Below are 14,873 nucleotides of genomic sequence, written 5' to 3' on the forward strand. Positions count from 1 at the left end.
TGGGGTCCTAATCCACTTAAATAATTACTAGATATTGAACTGTTACTCTGTGAAGATTTTATCATACCATCATCAAGTTCGAAATACTCTATTAATTATTTATTAAAAAAAATGACTTTAAAACTGAAATTAATCAAAGGCTATTATTTATGGAGCTCATTTAATTCCAGTTTAGAAGGTGTGGTAAGGATATCAAAGTTTATTTTAAAGTGTTGGATCCTATAAATATTTGTTAACAACATTTCGCAAATTAATTTTAACAGGAACTCAGTCTTGATTTTTTTAATGTTATCCAAAAGAAACAACCTTAAATATGCACCATATTTTGTGATACTCTTCTGTTTCATACCCTCCCATCGCACACCTCGTTTTTACTTGTTTCGGTTGAGTCCTTACCTTTTCGCCGCTTTGTTGGCTGATATCGTATAATGTGTTAAATTAAATGGCCGCCGTTTCAGGTGAGAACGACCGGAGGACCAAAGGACGTGGAAAAGCCGACTGCCTTCCTGTCATCCTATTTTCAGCCTCCTGTTGACAGGGTGCTTAGGCTAATGTTGTTTGTTGGCCAAAGATTTTCGGTTACGTCATCGCAGCAGTTGTGGCTTATGAACAACAAAATAAGCAACAAGAACAGCAACATCAACAAAAAGTATATATCGATATTTTTTTGGAGCATTTAACAAGTGCTCGGGACAGGAAAAGTTTTGCAAACCTCTGATGACAAATGCCCCGCAAAATGTTTTTCAAATGAACTTTGGTTTTATTTCGACTTCTTTTGTTTGCGTCGCCAAGTTGTTTTCTTGGGTAAATGAGACTACTCAAGTGCCGCCCACTCTGCATCCCAATTGGAATTCGGGCACTTGGTTTCCTGCTCAGCCGATCAATTAATGTTGGCCAAGTTGGGCTCGGGCTCAATTAGAGTCTTAAAACTCCATTTAGAGGAAGCTCAGCTGAAGCTCCCCCGCGGGATGGATGTGGGTACATGGTTTTTGGGATGTGGCAGCAGCTACAATGAAATATTCATGGCCGGATGGCGGGGTTAGCTCTCTGTATTTATGGTTATTTTCCGCACCAAACACAACTTTGCTCTCTAACAGGAGTACTCCTGCAGCTTGGGTCTTCTTTTTTTTTGTCGGTGTTTTCCCTCCAATTCGTCGGTTAAATATAAATACACACATGAACCCACACATGTGCATGACGACGGGGGAGTTCGGAACAGTACAGTACAGTACTCTGTATCTGCAGTTGCGAATTCAATTTTGAGTCTGATCAATAATTCACGTTTCCCGCACTAACCATTGTTCAGAATGCCGCTCCTAGTCCTTATAATCCGGCACCTTAAAGTGCCGAGTGCTTGAATGAAAAACAATCTCTGACTGTTCCAGAGCTTTTTGTCTTTTCGAATTGTCTATTTATTTTTGTTCGGCTCCAAAAAATATTCTGTTCGTACACACAACTATTAATATATATGCAGATTATGCGGATTATGTATTTGATATCGGCCGGGATGAGAGATGTGAGATGTGAGATGCGAGATGATAGACGGGCGTGCGATGATGAGCTCCATCCGCCGTGTTTGCTTTTCCGACGGGTCGGAAGCCCTCTCACCCGGAGCATCTGTTTGACTTGTTAGGCCTGACATGTGAGCTGAAATTCAGAAGGATTGAAGGTACCGACGCTCCTCGGAAAAAGGATGGTGTGGGATGAGCTACAGTACGTGTACGTATGCTGATGAGCGTTCGTCTGACTTAATCTGTATGTCGTAGCATTGCTTGATTGCGTTTATGGAGTTAAAAGTAGATTGCTTCGTACAACATGAAATTTTGTCCTATTTGGGTTAGCTTAGCTGTTGATGGCCTGAATAAATTATACCTTAAATTACATGTTTTAGTACCTCATTCGCACATACTCTTTCACTTCGTCACACACACACACTGTACACTCTATTAAGACTAAAGGAAAACTCTTGAAGTTCCAGACGACTGACTCCAACTATAAACTAAATCACAGTAACTGTTTTTAACTGGCATTCCGATAAAGCTGATTAAAGCTAATGCTCGACTTGATCCACCCTTTGGTTTCCACTGATTTCAGAACCTATATTAGGTATGTAAATCAATCAACTTCTATCTCTGGAGTTTATGGTGCCTTGATATCAGCCATAGGATATAGAGATATATATTTGCCAGCACTAAATTCAAGTGCGATAGGGACTGGCTGCATCGTAAATTGGCAAAGGGAATGCGGAACTCGTTTGGACGTCGGTCGGGGTCACCACGGAAAGGTAACCGCCCACCCCACAAGCACGCGGCTGAATTTCAGAGTATGAGCAATGTGCGCAATTTCGGTGAGCCATATAAACAAGTTTTCTCATCCATCTAAACTGTCTATGCCAGTGGCCAAGTCGGGTTGTCTCGGCGCCCCAGCAAAAAGCCAACATCCAAGGAAATGTTGCCAGTTTAAAGGCGCCGCCCGCTGGTCGGAAAAGTCGCACGGAAATTACTAAATCGATACGTGCTGCCGCGTATCAGATTTTTCATGGGTTCCGCATGCAAAATTCTGGCTGCAGAAATACCTCGAAGTCGTGGCCTGCAGTCGCTTATATGTATTGCAATTTGTTCACAGTTGAACTTCCGTAAGTCGAACTTCGCAAAGTCAATTTTGTGTTACGGAAACGAACTCTTCAAAACTCAATAGTTGAAGTTCTTATTCTTTTCACTTTTCAATGATAAACTTTCGATCTGAATTGTGGCTGAGCAAGAATCTTATAAAATTTCTTTAAGAACCTAATTTATTTCGATTTCTGCTATTAGATAGATAAACCTGTACTTAGTATGTGCTAATATATTTTACATATTATTTGTTGTTCTATATTATAGACTGTTTGTCTTAATTATTTCCATGTCTTGAGAATCTAAAACTGAGTACAGTAATATCTAATTCAAACCTAATAGTAATTTATAAGTTTCAAAAGAGCCTGAGAAGCTTTAAGCTAATAATTATTTTCTCAATTTAATTAAATGATTGTGAGTGATTGACTTAGAGAAGTTCAACTGTGGACTGCCTATGGATGTGGGGCAGTTTCTATAGGTCAACTGAAACCAGTGAAATTCCTGGTGGACGAAAGTCGACCCTTAAGTGGCAAAATGATCCAGAATCGTAAGCAAACCCTGACGATGAAATAAAATATACGCAAAACAAGAGAACAATTACACATGGCCATTGGGTGGACGTGTTGTGGAGGTGCAATTACGGACCACACCTTGTCGCTCGCCTAAAGTTAATGAATACGTTAATAATATGTTATGCGCTGGCAATTTGTTCAGGGCTTGAAGGGGTGAGTGTTGAGAGGGGTGGGGGGTCCTGGCCTGCTCCCCTATCGCCTGATGGACATCGTGTTCGTGGGGAACTGCGGCTTCTGACCGGCGCTGAAGAACCGCTTGCAGGTGAGGCGCCAGAAGGCCGCCCGGAAGTCGACGCTGTAGAAGGCGTAGATGAAGGGGTTAATGGCACTGTTAAACCAGCCCAGCCAAGTCAAAGCCTTGGCCAACATTTGGCTGGCCTGGTGCTCGGCCAGAAACGGGGTGATCAGATAGTTGATGAAGAAGGGCAACCAGCAGGCAATGAAGCCACCCACCACAATGCTCAGTGTCTGCGTGGTTTTGTTCTCCTTCTTCAGCGACGTAATCCGATTGGACAGGGACTTGCTGTTGGTGTTGGCACTGGCATTGCCGCTTGTCGTGGTGGCGGTCACACCCGCCTGATGATGATAATGAGGATGGTGGTGATGGCTTCTCAGCCGCTCCCGATCCCGATCCCCGTGCGAGTGCCGAAAGCTATGTGGGCGCGGTGGCTGTGACAGAGAGTGGGTCTGTGTCTGGATCTGCGACTGGGCCTGGTTGTGACCCGGGGGCTGGGACTGCCACTGGGCGTCCAGGAGACCGCTGCCCGGCCCCATGCCACTTGTCATTGTGGTGATGGTCGTCGAGGCGGTGGAAGTGCGCTTCAGCGAGGAGGGCCGTGTGAGTTCATAGCAACCGTTCTTGGCACAGACTCCGCTGGAGGGCAGGGCCAGCAGGGATTGACAGTGGGTGGTGGCACTAGCTGCTGCTCCACCTCCTCCTCCTCCTCCCCCGCCGCCTGCACCCACTGGAGCACAATTGTCGCTGTCGCTCAGCATCATGTCGTGCAGCTCCTTGGCTATCGTCTGGTTGGAGAAGGTGCGCGAGGTGGCCTGCCTCTGGCGGTGGCCCACGGAGCTGTGCTGCTCCTGCTCCGACAGCTCGTTCTCCACGTCCGCCGCCGTGTAGCGCTTGAATTTCTAGACACGCAAAGTGCACAAGGCGGTTAAGTCAATGCGGATGATAAATAACTAAAATGAAGTCAATGGGCGGTAAAAGCGGTAGAAGATGAGCGAGGGGACGTTGGTGGGGGAAAAGCGGTTGTCACGCGAGGAAAAGCCGAAGCTTTAAGCACTCTTGAAGGCATCTTCCTTTAAAGGAGACATGTGGTTTAGCACTGAATTGTAAGCTCCCTTAAAGCTGCACACACACTTAAATACCCTGGCAGCTTTGTTCTATAAGCTGTATGATGTGATAATCTCTATAAATTTTAGGGCCAGATTTTGTGGAAAATGTAGCACACCTTTAATTCACTAGAAATGTAATTGAAGCCCATTTGAAACCACACACCAAGCATCAGTAAATGCAGTTTTCGAAGCACATTCCGTTTAGTGTTAGCTATTTAGTGAGGAATTACAAACAGTTTGAAGTCGGAGATGCAAATACCTTTTTTAAAGAAGAACTGTATTTTCTAGAATAATAACGAACAGAGAGTAAATTTTAGGACACATTTGGAGATTGGAATCATTTTAAGTCTTAAAAGCTTTAAACTCTTGGGTGTAAAACTACCATTTTTGAGAAAGTGTAGTTGAAAACTCATTATATGGGGTAGCAAAAGTTAAAGTGAAAAACTTATTTTATAGCGCGCTCTAAGCCGGACAAGCGGAAGTTGGATGTATACCCGGGTTTGCCAGGGTATGGTATTTAAATCTGTGTAAGCTCCTGGCGCTTGGGAATTATGAAGCAAACGTGCCGCAGTTTGTGCCGTACGTGGAGTGGCCTTTAAGCCGGAATGGGTTGGAATAGAGATGACTTGGGGGCTGCCCAGCTGTTGTTGTTTTACAGCTGCAGTGGTTTCCATATTCCGTATTCCGTATTTGTGCACTTTGTTGGCTTTGGCTGGGAAAGGGAATCGTTGGCGGGTGGGGGTGTATGGAGATGTTTGGTGGAGAAGGAGAGTGGGTGCTTACCTTGTTGTGAACACTTATGTCGGTCATATTGTCGTGCCTGGATGCAATGACACAGGAAATTCTTGCATACACATAAATCATGACTGCCATGGGTATGAAGAAGGAGCCCATCGCCGAGAAGATGACGTAGCCCTCGTTTTGGTTATACCGGCACTCCCGCAGGTCCCTTCGTCCCGGCTCGTACCTGCAGGAAATGAGCATGATACAATTAAGGGGCCACGGAGTCCACTAATGCAGGAAGTTTACAATTATTTGCTACCGCAGAGGGTCACAAGGGCACACAATTGCCACCTAATTACGTTCGTTTGTTCAACCAGGAGTCAAAAGGCAGTATATTCGCCGTCTCGAATTTTATTTTAATTAATTTACATGCTTTTACAAAATATAAGTTCAGGTATCTAACGGCTGAAAGGCTAATAATTGACTGAACATTATGACGTTTCTTATTAAAATCTTATGACAGAAACTGTCATCCCCTGAAACGTTCAAAAATTCCTGGAACTATATTTAATCAAAAATTAATGGACCAAATCTTAGAAATCCTTGAACGCTTTGAGGGTCATAAACGAGTACAATAAATCGTTTCGTTCGTTTAGTGAGGATTAAAGAGTCGTCCTGACAAAATTTGTGTTGCCAAAAGAAAACCCATTACCAACAATTGTAAACGAAATCTTGTAATAGGTAAACGTAACCAAGAATATACAAAAGGCCCTTTAATTTATTTGCTTATTTAGTTAGGAGTCAGACGACAAGGGTCTCTGCACTCAGCCAAACTTTAGTTAACTAAAAAAGTGACAAATTTAAATCGGTTACAAAATTCAAACCACAATTTAATTTACAATAGTTTGAAACTAGTTATTTAGTTTAATTTAAACTGCAATTCACAACTATTATATCCGTTAGTTTAAAATGAATTCAATGCTAATATTATTTCTGTGGGCGGCAGAAACACATAATATTCGTTGACATTTTATGAATTGGTAAAAGTTCTGAGTGTACTTACCAACCCAAGATGGGGGGGCATGTGATGGCCAGGGCCAGAAGCCAGACGATTAGGATCATGATTAGGGCCAATCGTTTCGAGCGTCGTTTACGGGAGTACGTGAGCGGCCTGGTCACGGCCAAATATCTGTCGGATGGATGCAAAGATGCAAAGATTTACGATTCGGGGGAATATGTTACGCGTCCCGGCGGCTTCTCACCTGTCCACGCTGATGGCGCACAGGCTGAGAATCGAGGCCGTGCAGAGGAGCACGTCGAGGGAGATCCAAATGTCGCAGAGAACCCAGCCCAGTTGCCACGAGCCTGCAATCAAGATTCCAAATTAAAAACTTTCGCCAGCCGGAGCGGGCAGCAACTTAAAATTCCGGTCCAAAGTCAATTTGATTAGCAACATTTTGCCGGGCTTTCAGCAAATGCCTCACCTAGGGCCAATTAAAGCGGCCGTTGCTCGGCAAATTTTGGCAACGTTTCTGGTCCATGTCGCCCTCAACCCCTGCACATAGGCCCCGTTAGTGGTTTACTTATACTCCAAGACCTCGACTACTCCACTGGACCTCAACTCTTGCTACCCGCTCGATGGCTTTGAATTTGTGGCCACTTTGAGCAGTGGCTGCTGGTTTGCAGCCTGTCGACCGATTAATTTTTTAATCAAGTACCCCTCAATGGTCTCCGAGCGCCAAATGAAAACTTGTTTTTGTGAAAGTCCAGAATAAAGGAGCAAGAAAGGAGCTAGCTCATTAGACGGAGATTGCCTGTGGGCTGCACACAAGGATTGGCTCAATGAAAGGATGCAGTTTTGTTCACCGTTCAAGTCACGAGGTCTTTTAATAAATTAATATAGGCACAAAATGTGTAGTAAATTAAGAGGATATTGTAATTACTAAAAACAAGCTCACAGTATAGCAGCTATTGATAAATTCCTGAATTTAATATATTATATTTGTTTCGTATTTAAGCCCCTGCTCTGTAACAAAAAGCCACTGCAAAATAGCCTCAGGATATACATTTGTGATAATCAAGCATATTTATTTAAACTTTAAATGTAAACTATTAATGCTGTGTGTGAGGTAAAAGCCTACTTTAAATTTATAATGAAAACATTGGAGAAAAATGATATTATTGTTTGGCGCCTTAATTTGTTTACCTTGAAAATACCTAAAGGCATGAGTAATTATGACTGAGATTCGAACGAAATTTCCACAGAGAAAAAACTTTTTAAGAAATGAAGGGAAATAAACTTAATTTTAAAGTATCCAAGGAGCCGCCGGCAAAAACTAGTTGTGCATAAATAAGAAATGATTTATTCATGTTTTATCCAATTACCATATATTCCATTGAAGTCTATGAATTATCCCACAAAGGCCAACTATTTTCTAAAGAGGTTATTTTATTCCATTTTCGGATTATCACTGGTCCGGATGATTATGATAAACTTTCGACATGCCGTTGCCTTTAAGGAATTCCACAAAGTTGGGCTCGGGAATTTTCCCTTTTTCGACTGTTTGCTTATTTTTTCCAGTTACGGAAATTACACGAGAGGCGAAGGCAAAAAATGAAAGAAATTCTTTCGGTTCAAAGAATACAAATCCATAAGGCGAGAGAGATACATGCTCGCATATTCCACCTAGAAGCATTTACATAAATATGCGGGGCGTTTGCCCCGCCCCTTCCTGACACTCCCACGCCCACGCCACTTCCTGCTCGAGTCCGTGCTCCTATTCCTGTTCGTGCTACTTTGTTAGGCTACACTCAAAATATAATTATCTTTAAATTGTAGTAAAATGTAGTCCTTCAACTTCGTCATTTTTGTGTACACAATCATTATCTTAAAGTTTCTATAGGGTTTGATTTTAATTTAATTAAGAAATCAAAACTATTACTTTAAAAATCAAATCATCAAAATTTGAACTGCACAAACAAAATGTATTAATTAAGCATACTGCATATAGTAGAAAGTCTTGCGTATTAAACTAACATTTGTATATACAATTGAAAATTAAAATATATGTTTTTGGGAATGCCCCCTTGAAATGTTTTAAATATTGCAAGTAGCTTTTTGTGTTTTAAGAAAATGTATTGTCTATCAATCTGGAATTTAATTTCTGAGAATAACCCTCGCTTGCTTTTACGAATCATATGCTTTTAGAGTGTTCCAAATTTGTTTCCAGTACTTTTTCTCAAAGTGTAGCCTGAGGCGGTTCCGGGCGTAAAGCTTTTGCTAGCAATTTTTTGAGGGATTTACCGGAATGGCATCTTCATCTGGTAATCACGCGAAAAGCCCGGCAAGCGGCGCCCCTTTTCGCGGAAGGACCCTAATGCCTTAATGGCGCCGCCACTGCCACAACCAACTGCCACTTCCACACACTCACCTGTAAGATGGACGGCGACGGCGGGGGGCATCACGAAGATGCCGACGAGCAGATCGGCCACGGCCAGACTCATCACAAAGCAGTTGGTGATGGTGCGGAGGCGGCGAGTGGTCAGTATGGCCAGTATCACCAGGGTGTTCCCGATGACGGTGACCACGATGAAGGTGGCGAAGACGGCAATCAGTATTATGCCCTGCCAGGACAGCACCAGATCGTAGAAATGCTCCCACTCTGCTGCCGCCGCCGACTCGTTGTAGTAATTGAATGTGGTCACGGGTTGGGTGGGTCCCGGTTCGGTGAGAGGCACTGCATCCGAGCCACCAGCAGTTCCATTGGCCCCCGGGACAACGCCCCCAGTCCCGTTGGCCGCATCCTCGTAGACGATGGATATGTTTTCCGGCTGACCCGATCCCAATCCCCGCAGGGAGGAGGCGGCCACATACATGAGCGATGGGTAAATGGCGCTTAAATTATTCAGCTGCAAGTTGATAGCCATGGATCGGCCGGTTGTGTCCGCTATCGAGTAGAGCTATCTCCGACGAACAGCCTCCCTAAGCCCATCCATATCCTTCCATGTCCCAGAAGCAGGAGTAGGAGCTTGAGTAAGGCCCAACTTTTGTCATCGTTTCACCTGCAATCAGACGGAAGTGCAGCAGTTAGTCAGTATTCATAAAAGTCCTTTAAAATGGAAATCATAGAGAGTCAAAGGAGTGAAAAGCACCAATTTAATCGCTTGTCTAGATTATATGTTCTTATTTAAATTTTTCATGCATTATCTGATTTTTTCGTCTGACAATTTCCGAAATCAAATTGATTTTACTGAATTCAATATAAGTTCGTATTCAATGGCAATCAGCGAAATCAGCAATTTAATTTATTTGCATTTAAGCTGTCTTTGGAATTCAGCTTGAAAGTTGTCAAAGGGGTAAGTAAATTCCTGAGAAGGACTTGATTTTGTATTGGCAACACAATAGAAAAAACTGCTATTTTTTTGTGTGCTAAATAAATACTAGAAATTACTACTTTTATTTACATTTAACATTTAAGCAAGAGCTCTACTGTTTTATTATACTTTTTGTGAGCAATTAATTAAATTGAGTTTATCTAATTGAATTAAAAAACCCCGTGAATCAGAAACAGACTTTTTAATCAAAGAAATTCTTTAAATTCAAAGTTCATATATTTACAGAGTTTTGGCCTGAAAACCTTTCAATCAAGAAAAATATCTGCAGCGAAACTACTAGCAAAACATGTACTTGTGGTTCTAAAAATAATAGAATTGAAATCACAGAATTTAATAAGTTCCTAACAATGTAACAGAGTGGCAAAATACATCGCAATTTATTAACAATAAATTTCCCACCATTATTGTTATAAAATGGAAAATTTTGTGCAATTTATCAGGCACTTAGCCATATAGTTTTATTGTAAGTAAACTTCAACGTTATATAAATGTTTCTGTTCTAGTATAATAAATAAATGTAAAGCATTTTTTTGGGAATTTTTGTTTTACAATTTCTCGGTGAAACTATTTCTTTGTGTTAAAGAAACTAAGAATACTTTTGCAAACTTAATTTGGAGGTGTTACCTCAGGTTAATTACTGCAGAATGTTTGTTTGGGGAAACCCGAATCCATCAAGATTTTTCAATTCATCAACGAAACTTTTCCACCATTCACTATTTCCACTTCTCCTCCGGTTCCTCACCCCTCCACGTGCACTTGGGCGATAAGATTGATACTCGACGAGCGCTCTATTAGATTTCCGCTCAAATTATGTACGGCTATAGGTGTAGCTATTGCTAAATTCCGCCGGAATATTGCCGGAATAAACGTCGCCCGATGCGGATGACTGTTGACTGAGTGCGACGCTGCATACCCATACCCAGACCCAGACCCAGAGCCAAATCCAGACCCAGACCCACCGGCAAGGGCTGGCAGTTCGACACTTCTTGCCACTTCTGTTGACAATAATTTGGCATTAAGCATTATTTATTTAGCGTCCGATAGTGTGCGTTTTTTGCTGATTGCGACTCCTTGTGAGCGGCTGTGGAATGGGATTGTATGGGTGCGATAACCAAATTAAAACCGATATCGCAATAGACTCGGTGGCGGTGGTTCCGAAGGCAGAGGACAGCATTGAGTAGAAGTGGGAATCAGATTCATGCCGCGGGCCAACGCATTTCCCGCAAAAAGGGAATAATTCTGCAAAACAATATTCATATTCAAATGTCTGTGTGGGTGGGTAGAAATATTAGCTTCAGAATTCAGCTCAACGATAACACGTATTCAATATAGCATATTTAAATATGAGTGGGAGGTAGAAATATTCAAGACTTCAGCTAAACGATAACAAAAGAAAGGTTGCGAGTAAATAATAAAACCCCCATAACCAGAGCATTTTAAACTAAATTTTAATTAACGTTAGGTTGGTAATTTTGTCTGAAATTTTGAATCGTTTAACGAAAATAATACTGCTTATGCTGGTATACTCTATTTAAAAGAAATTGAATAGTACATTGGCTTTATCACTATGCAAAATAATAAATACTGTAAATGGTGATAGGTAATAAAATGTATTTTCAAATATATTTTTGAGGTTTAATTTTTTCAAAAGTTTAAAAGAATTCTTTTTAAATATGTATAACATTTTCATATTTCTAAAAATTTAAGTTGTGTGACTTTATTTTCATGACCTCATTTAAGTTTATTTAGGCATTAAGTTTTGAATGGTTTTGGGGGTTATAGGACTTGCATTCGGAAAGAGCATAGCCAAATTCGTTCACCATTTTTTTCACCCTTTTTTCAGAGGCTTTTAACGTTGACGCGGAATAGCCATAAAAGACCTTATCGCTCACATGATAGCAATCTGGCCGGGGGCGAGGTACCAGGAAGGGAACTTTTACTTTTTTATGCTGTGGCTTATATGTAAATATTTACCCAGTCTAGTGACGTACTCAAAGGTGAAAATGATTAATTAGATACGATGCACAAAGCCCACGGACGACTGTCATTCAGGGCCAAGGTATTGATCGGGCCGAACGGAATGTGTCATCCCCGAAAGATAACGTTCTCTGTCTTGGCCAGTAATTGGGGTCTACTGATATCTACATATGGCTCATAAAATTCCAATCACTCACATAGGAAATCTTGAGTATGCAATTCGAACCACCGCTGAAAATCAAGTGTATTTCGAGGGGGCTTTGGGCCGAAAATAGATTTATGAACTCATTGTGCAGAAGGTGGTCGGGATTCCGGGTAGAATAACGAACCCAAAGCCCGGGACTGCGATCAGGGGGCTGGAATGGTCTTTGGCGGCAACCCATCAGCTATTGACCGCGATAAGCAATGGCGTTTTTATGAGCTCTTTGATTGATAATCTAATTCGCAACTCAATTGCCAAGTTTGCACGAGTGGAGTCCCCTAATCTGGGGTCTTGGCCCGTTCCGATTCCCATTTTCACTACCATTTCCATGACAATGGCAGCAATCAGCCAAAGCTTTACCCTTTTTGTGCACAGGGGTGGGTGCTAAACTAGTTCTTCAAAGGCTGCCAATTGAGTTACCAAAATCCAATTACTTTGTTGTAAAGAACAAACTTATGAATTTCTAATTAATATCAAGCTCATCCTTTGACCAGCTGAACTTGAAAGATCGGGGCATAAGTTTCCGCTGCTCTTGGCCGGGTCATCAATCAGGTCGGCACTCATCTCCGGCATTAGATAAATCTGTATCATTGATGTTGGTGTCCATGGAAGATTTATTTCACACTAAAATTTCAAGCCAAGCGGCGTCCAATAAACAATGGACCAAAGTGCTTTTTGTATACATCAGTGCTGCCGACTAAATGTTGCAAAAAACAAGGAAGTGAAATATCTAAAAAAATAACCTAAATTTTAAAATAAAAAAAACAAAACAGCAAAACTCGTTTACATTTTTGCAATTGCATCTTAATTATACAAAATTCATTTAAGTAAATTGGGAGAGGAAAATCGCAAATCTTAATTTTTAAGTCGTTGCACATTAAATTATCTAAAATGTATTCCGTTTTGACCACGATTATATTTGCAATCAGTTTATAAATCCTGAACAACTAAAAAGGACAGATCTCTCCAGAATGAACAAATTATGGCAGCACTGCTACAAATTTCTACTTATTTATGCTGGCTCATCGCTGCCTAATTTTCAGAGATTTTCCAGCATTTGGCAGCTGGCGTCCTTCACCTTATTTCGCTTTAATTGACCAAGCATCATTTCATTTGAGTTATTAAGAGATATTTTTCGGAAATACCAGAAGGGCACACTTCAAGTGTGACAATCGCAAGGCCAGCTGAATTGAGTTTGACAAGAAATGCTGACTTTTTCGGAATGTTTGGAATGTAATTTTCTTTTTTTCTGCATAGCAGAAAAAAACGGCTGAGTTCCGTTAAAATTTATTCAAACACCCACAACAGCATCCCACTTCCGTTGAACATTTGTTGCAATTTGCGGCTTACATGGCGTATGTGTAATGTGCATGTGAAATAATATTTCATTTGCATTCAGCAAATAAAGGACGGTGGGCGGCAAGGGTGGAGAGGGGACCACCATTCCGCCTCAGGCATAAAGGACCCCCGCTGACGTCAAACACCCAGTCAGCCAATAGAAGCCACTATTTATTGAGACTGTCAGACACTTATTTGTCCTCTTTATTTGGCAGTGCCATCGGAGTGTTTAGCGTGAAAGCATTTATCCATTACCCGACCCTTGGACTCCTCTGATCTATGCAAACGTCACCTGAACTGGGTGAAGGTGAAGGGTCTGCAGAAGAGTCCTGCAGAAGGACCCTCATCGCGCTGTTTACTTACTTAATGCAATCGCTTTTCCTGCGCAGTCCTACGCTTTCATATCAGCACATTCCGCATTGTTTTATTGACACAAAGCCGTTAATATTTTTATTGCCAAGTAGGTATTTTTTATTATTGTTGTCTGAGGAGCCCTTTTTAATTGGATACTTTATAAGTGCACTACAACTGCAATTGACGGATACGCGGCTGCAGCCACTCATTCACATTCATTGTATTTTATATTTGATATTTTTGTATTTGTTTATTCGTATTTTTGGCCGCGTGACGACGAACACTTCGCCCATTCAAAATTCACATTATCGGTCAGGTAAGCCGGCGGCTGATCAATCGGATTCTCGAAGTCGGAGTCGGATTCGGATTCAGTTGATTGAAGACCCCCACGCGGTTCTGGACTCCGGCGGACCGATGGCTCTTGCGATTGCGATGGACGACCGACTCGGTTGAGCGCTTGAGGAAAACTGAACAGTTGAGCAGTTGAACGGTTGAACAGTTGAAACGACGTCCACCGGAGAGTCGGCCGAAGTCGGCCGTACTATCTGTCACTGCAATTCCCGCGAACTGTGGATCCCAAGTTGGCGGGCGTGCAAACACGCGACTTTCAAAATAATCCTTTGCCTCCGTTTCTGCCTCGTCGTATTTAAACAATTGTGCAAACACTCGAAATTTGAATATTCAAAAGCTCGTCGTGCCAGAGCGAAGCCCAGTTAATTCCAAGAACAATGTTTAATTAGGCTGTGTCTAACTCCTCTCCGTTGATAAGACCACTGCGTATTCTTGAGGGTCCATTAGACGAGTTTTACGAGAATTTCCAAATGAAAACATAAACGATTTCGCGGGTACTCAGGAAATCTAAATTAAGACTTTTATGGTAGCCTTATAGACATAGGAATAGATATAGCAAAGCGTGCACAATCGGTTGTGCGGCCCGGCTCTACCCTCTATATATATATATATATATATATACATATTCGTTTATCGGTGTGTGGGGCCTTTGTTTGTACATTTTATAACTTGCAGATGCGTCTCCACACGGATTTCGCAAACGCTCTTACTACACACTCATAATGAGTAGTGTCAACAGCTGCCGCCCAGAGGTTAAATTCGGTTGTATTCGATTGCGTTCCACAGGTTCATTATTCAAGGTGAATGCGTTCCACCCACAGTGGCGGTAAATTGCCCGATATGGAAGGTAAACAAAGGCATGCGCTCTTCATCGCATTCAATTTAACCGAAATAACGGCAATGGCACGGCGCGAAAAGTGGGTCCCAGGACAAAGGGCGATTGGAACTAGCTGAATTTGAAACAAAGAGGTCGCAGAGATCCGTTGAGACAATCGCCAATTAGAT

General features: G+C 41.9%; 1 protein-coding gene across 1 annotated transcript; it reads right to left on the reverse strand.

The window, feature by feature from the left end:
* Positions 1-1,429: 1,429 nt before the first annotated feature.
* Positions 1,430-13,952, reverse strand: LOC108041274 (D(2) dopamine receptor). Its single transcript, XM_044458889.1, has 6 exons — positions 13,527-13,952; positions 8,683-9,313; positions 6,514-6,616; positions 6,315-6,440; positions 5,312-5,495; positions 1,430-4,321 (listed from the first exon to the last, which is right to left on the reverse strand). Exons 2-6 carry the CDS (start codon positions 9,176-9,178, stop codon positions 3,377-3,379), a joined length of 1,854 nt encoding a protein of 617 aa, XP_044314824.1. The 5' UTR covers positions 9,179-9,313; positions 13,527-13,952; the 3' UTR covers positions 1,430-3,376.
* Between the last annotated feature and the right edge of the window lie 921 nt (positions 13,953-14,873).

Source organism: Drosophila rhopaloa, unplaced genomic scaffold (assembly GCF_018152115.1).
Source record: "Drosophila rhopaloa isolate 14029-0021.01 unplaced genomic scaffold, ASM1815211v1 contig_178, whole genome shotgun sequence".
In the NCBI taxonomy this organism is placed as follows: Eukaryota; Metazoa; Arthropoda; class Insecta; order Diptera; family Drosophilidae; genus Drosophila; species Drosophila rhopaloa.

Coding starts and splice junctions, on each gene's coding strand:
- LOC108041274 (XM_044458889.1), bottom strand. CDS start 9,178: ATGGCTATCAACTTGCAGCTGAATAATTTAAGCGCCATTTACCCATCG. Junction 6,441..6,513: donor TGCGCCATCAGCGTGGACAG/GTGAGAAGCCGC, acceptor TCCATCCGACAG/ATATTTGGCCGTGACCAGGC. Junction 5,496..6,314: donor TGCCCCCCCATCTTGGGTTG/GTAAGTACACTC, acceptor CATTTCCTGCAG/GTACGAGCCGGGACGAAGGG.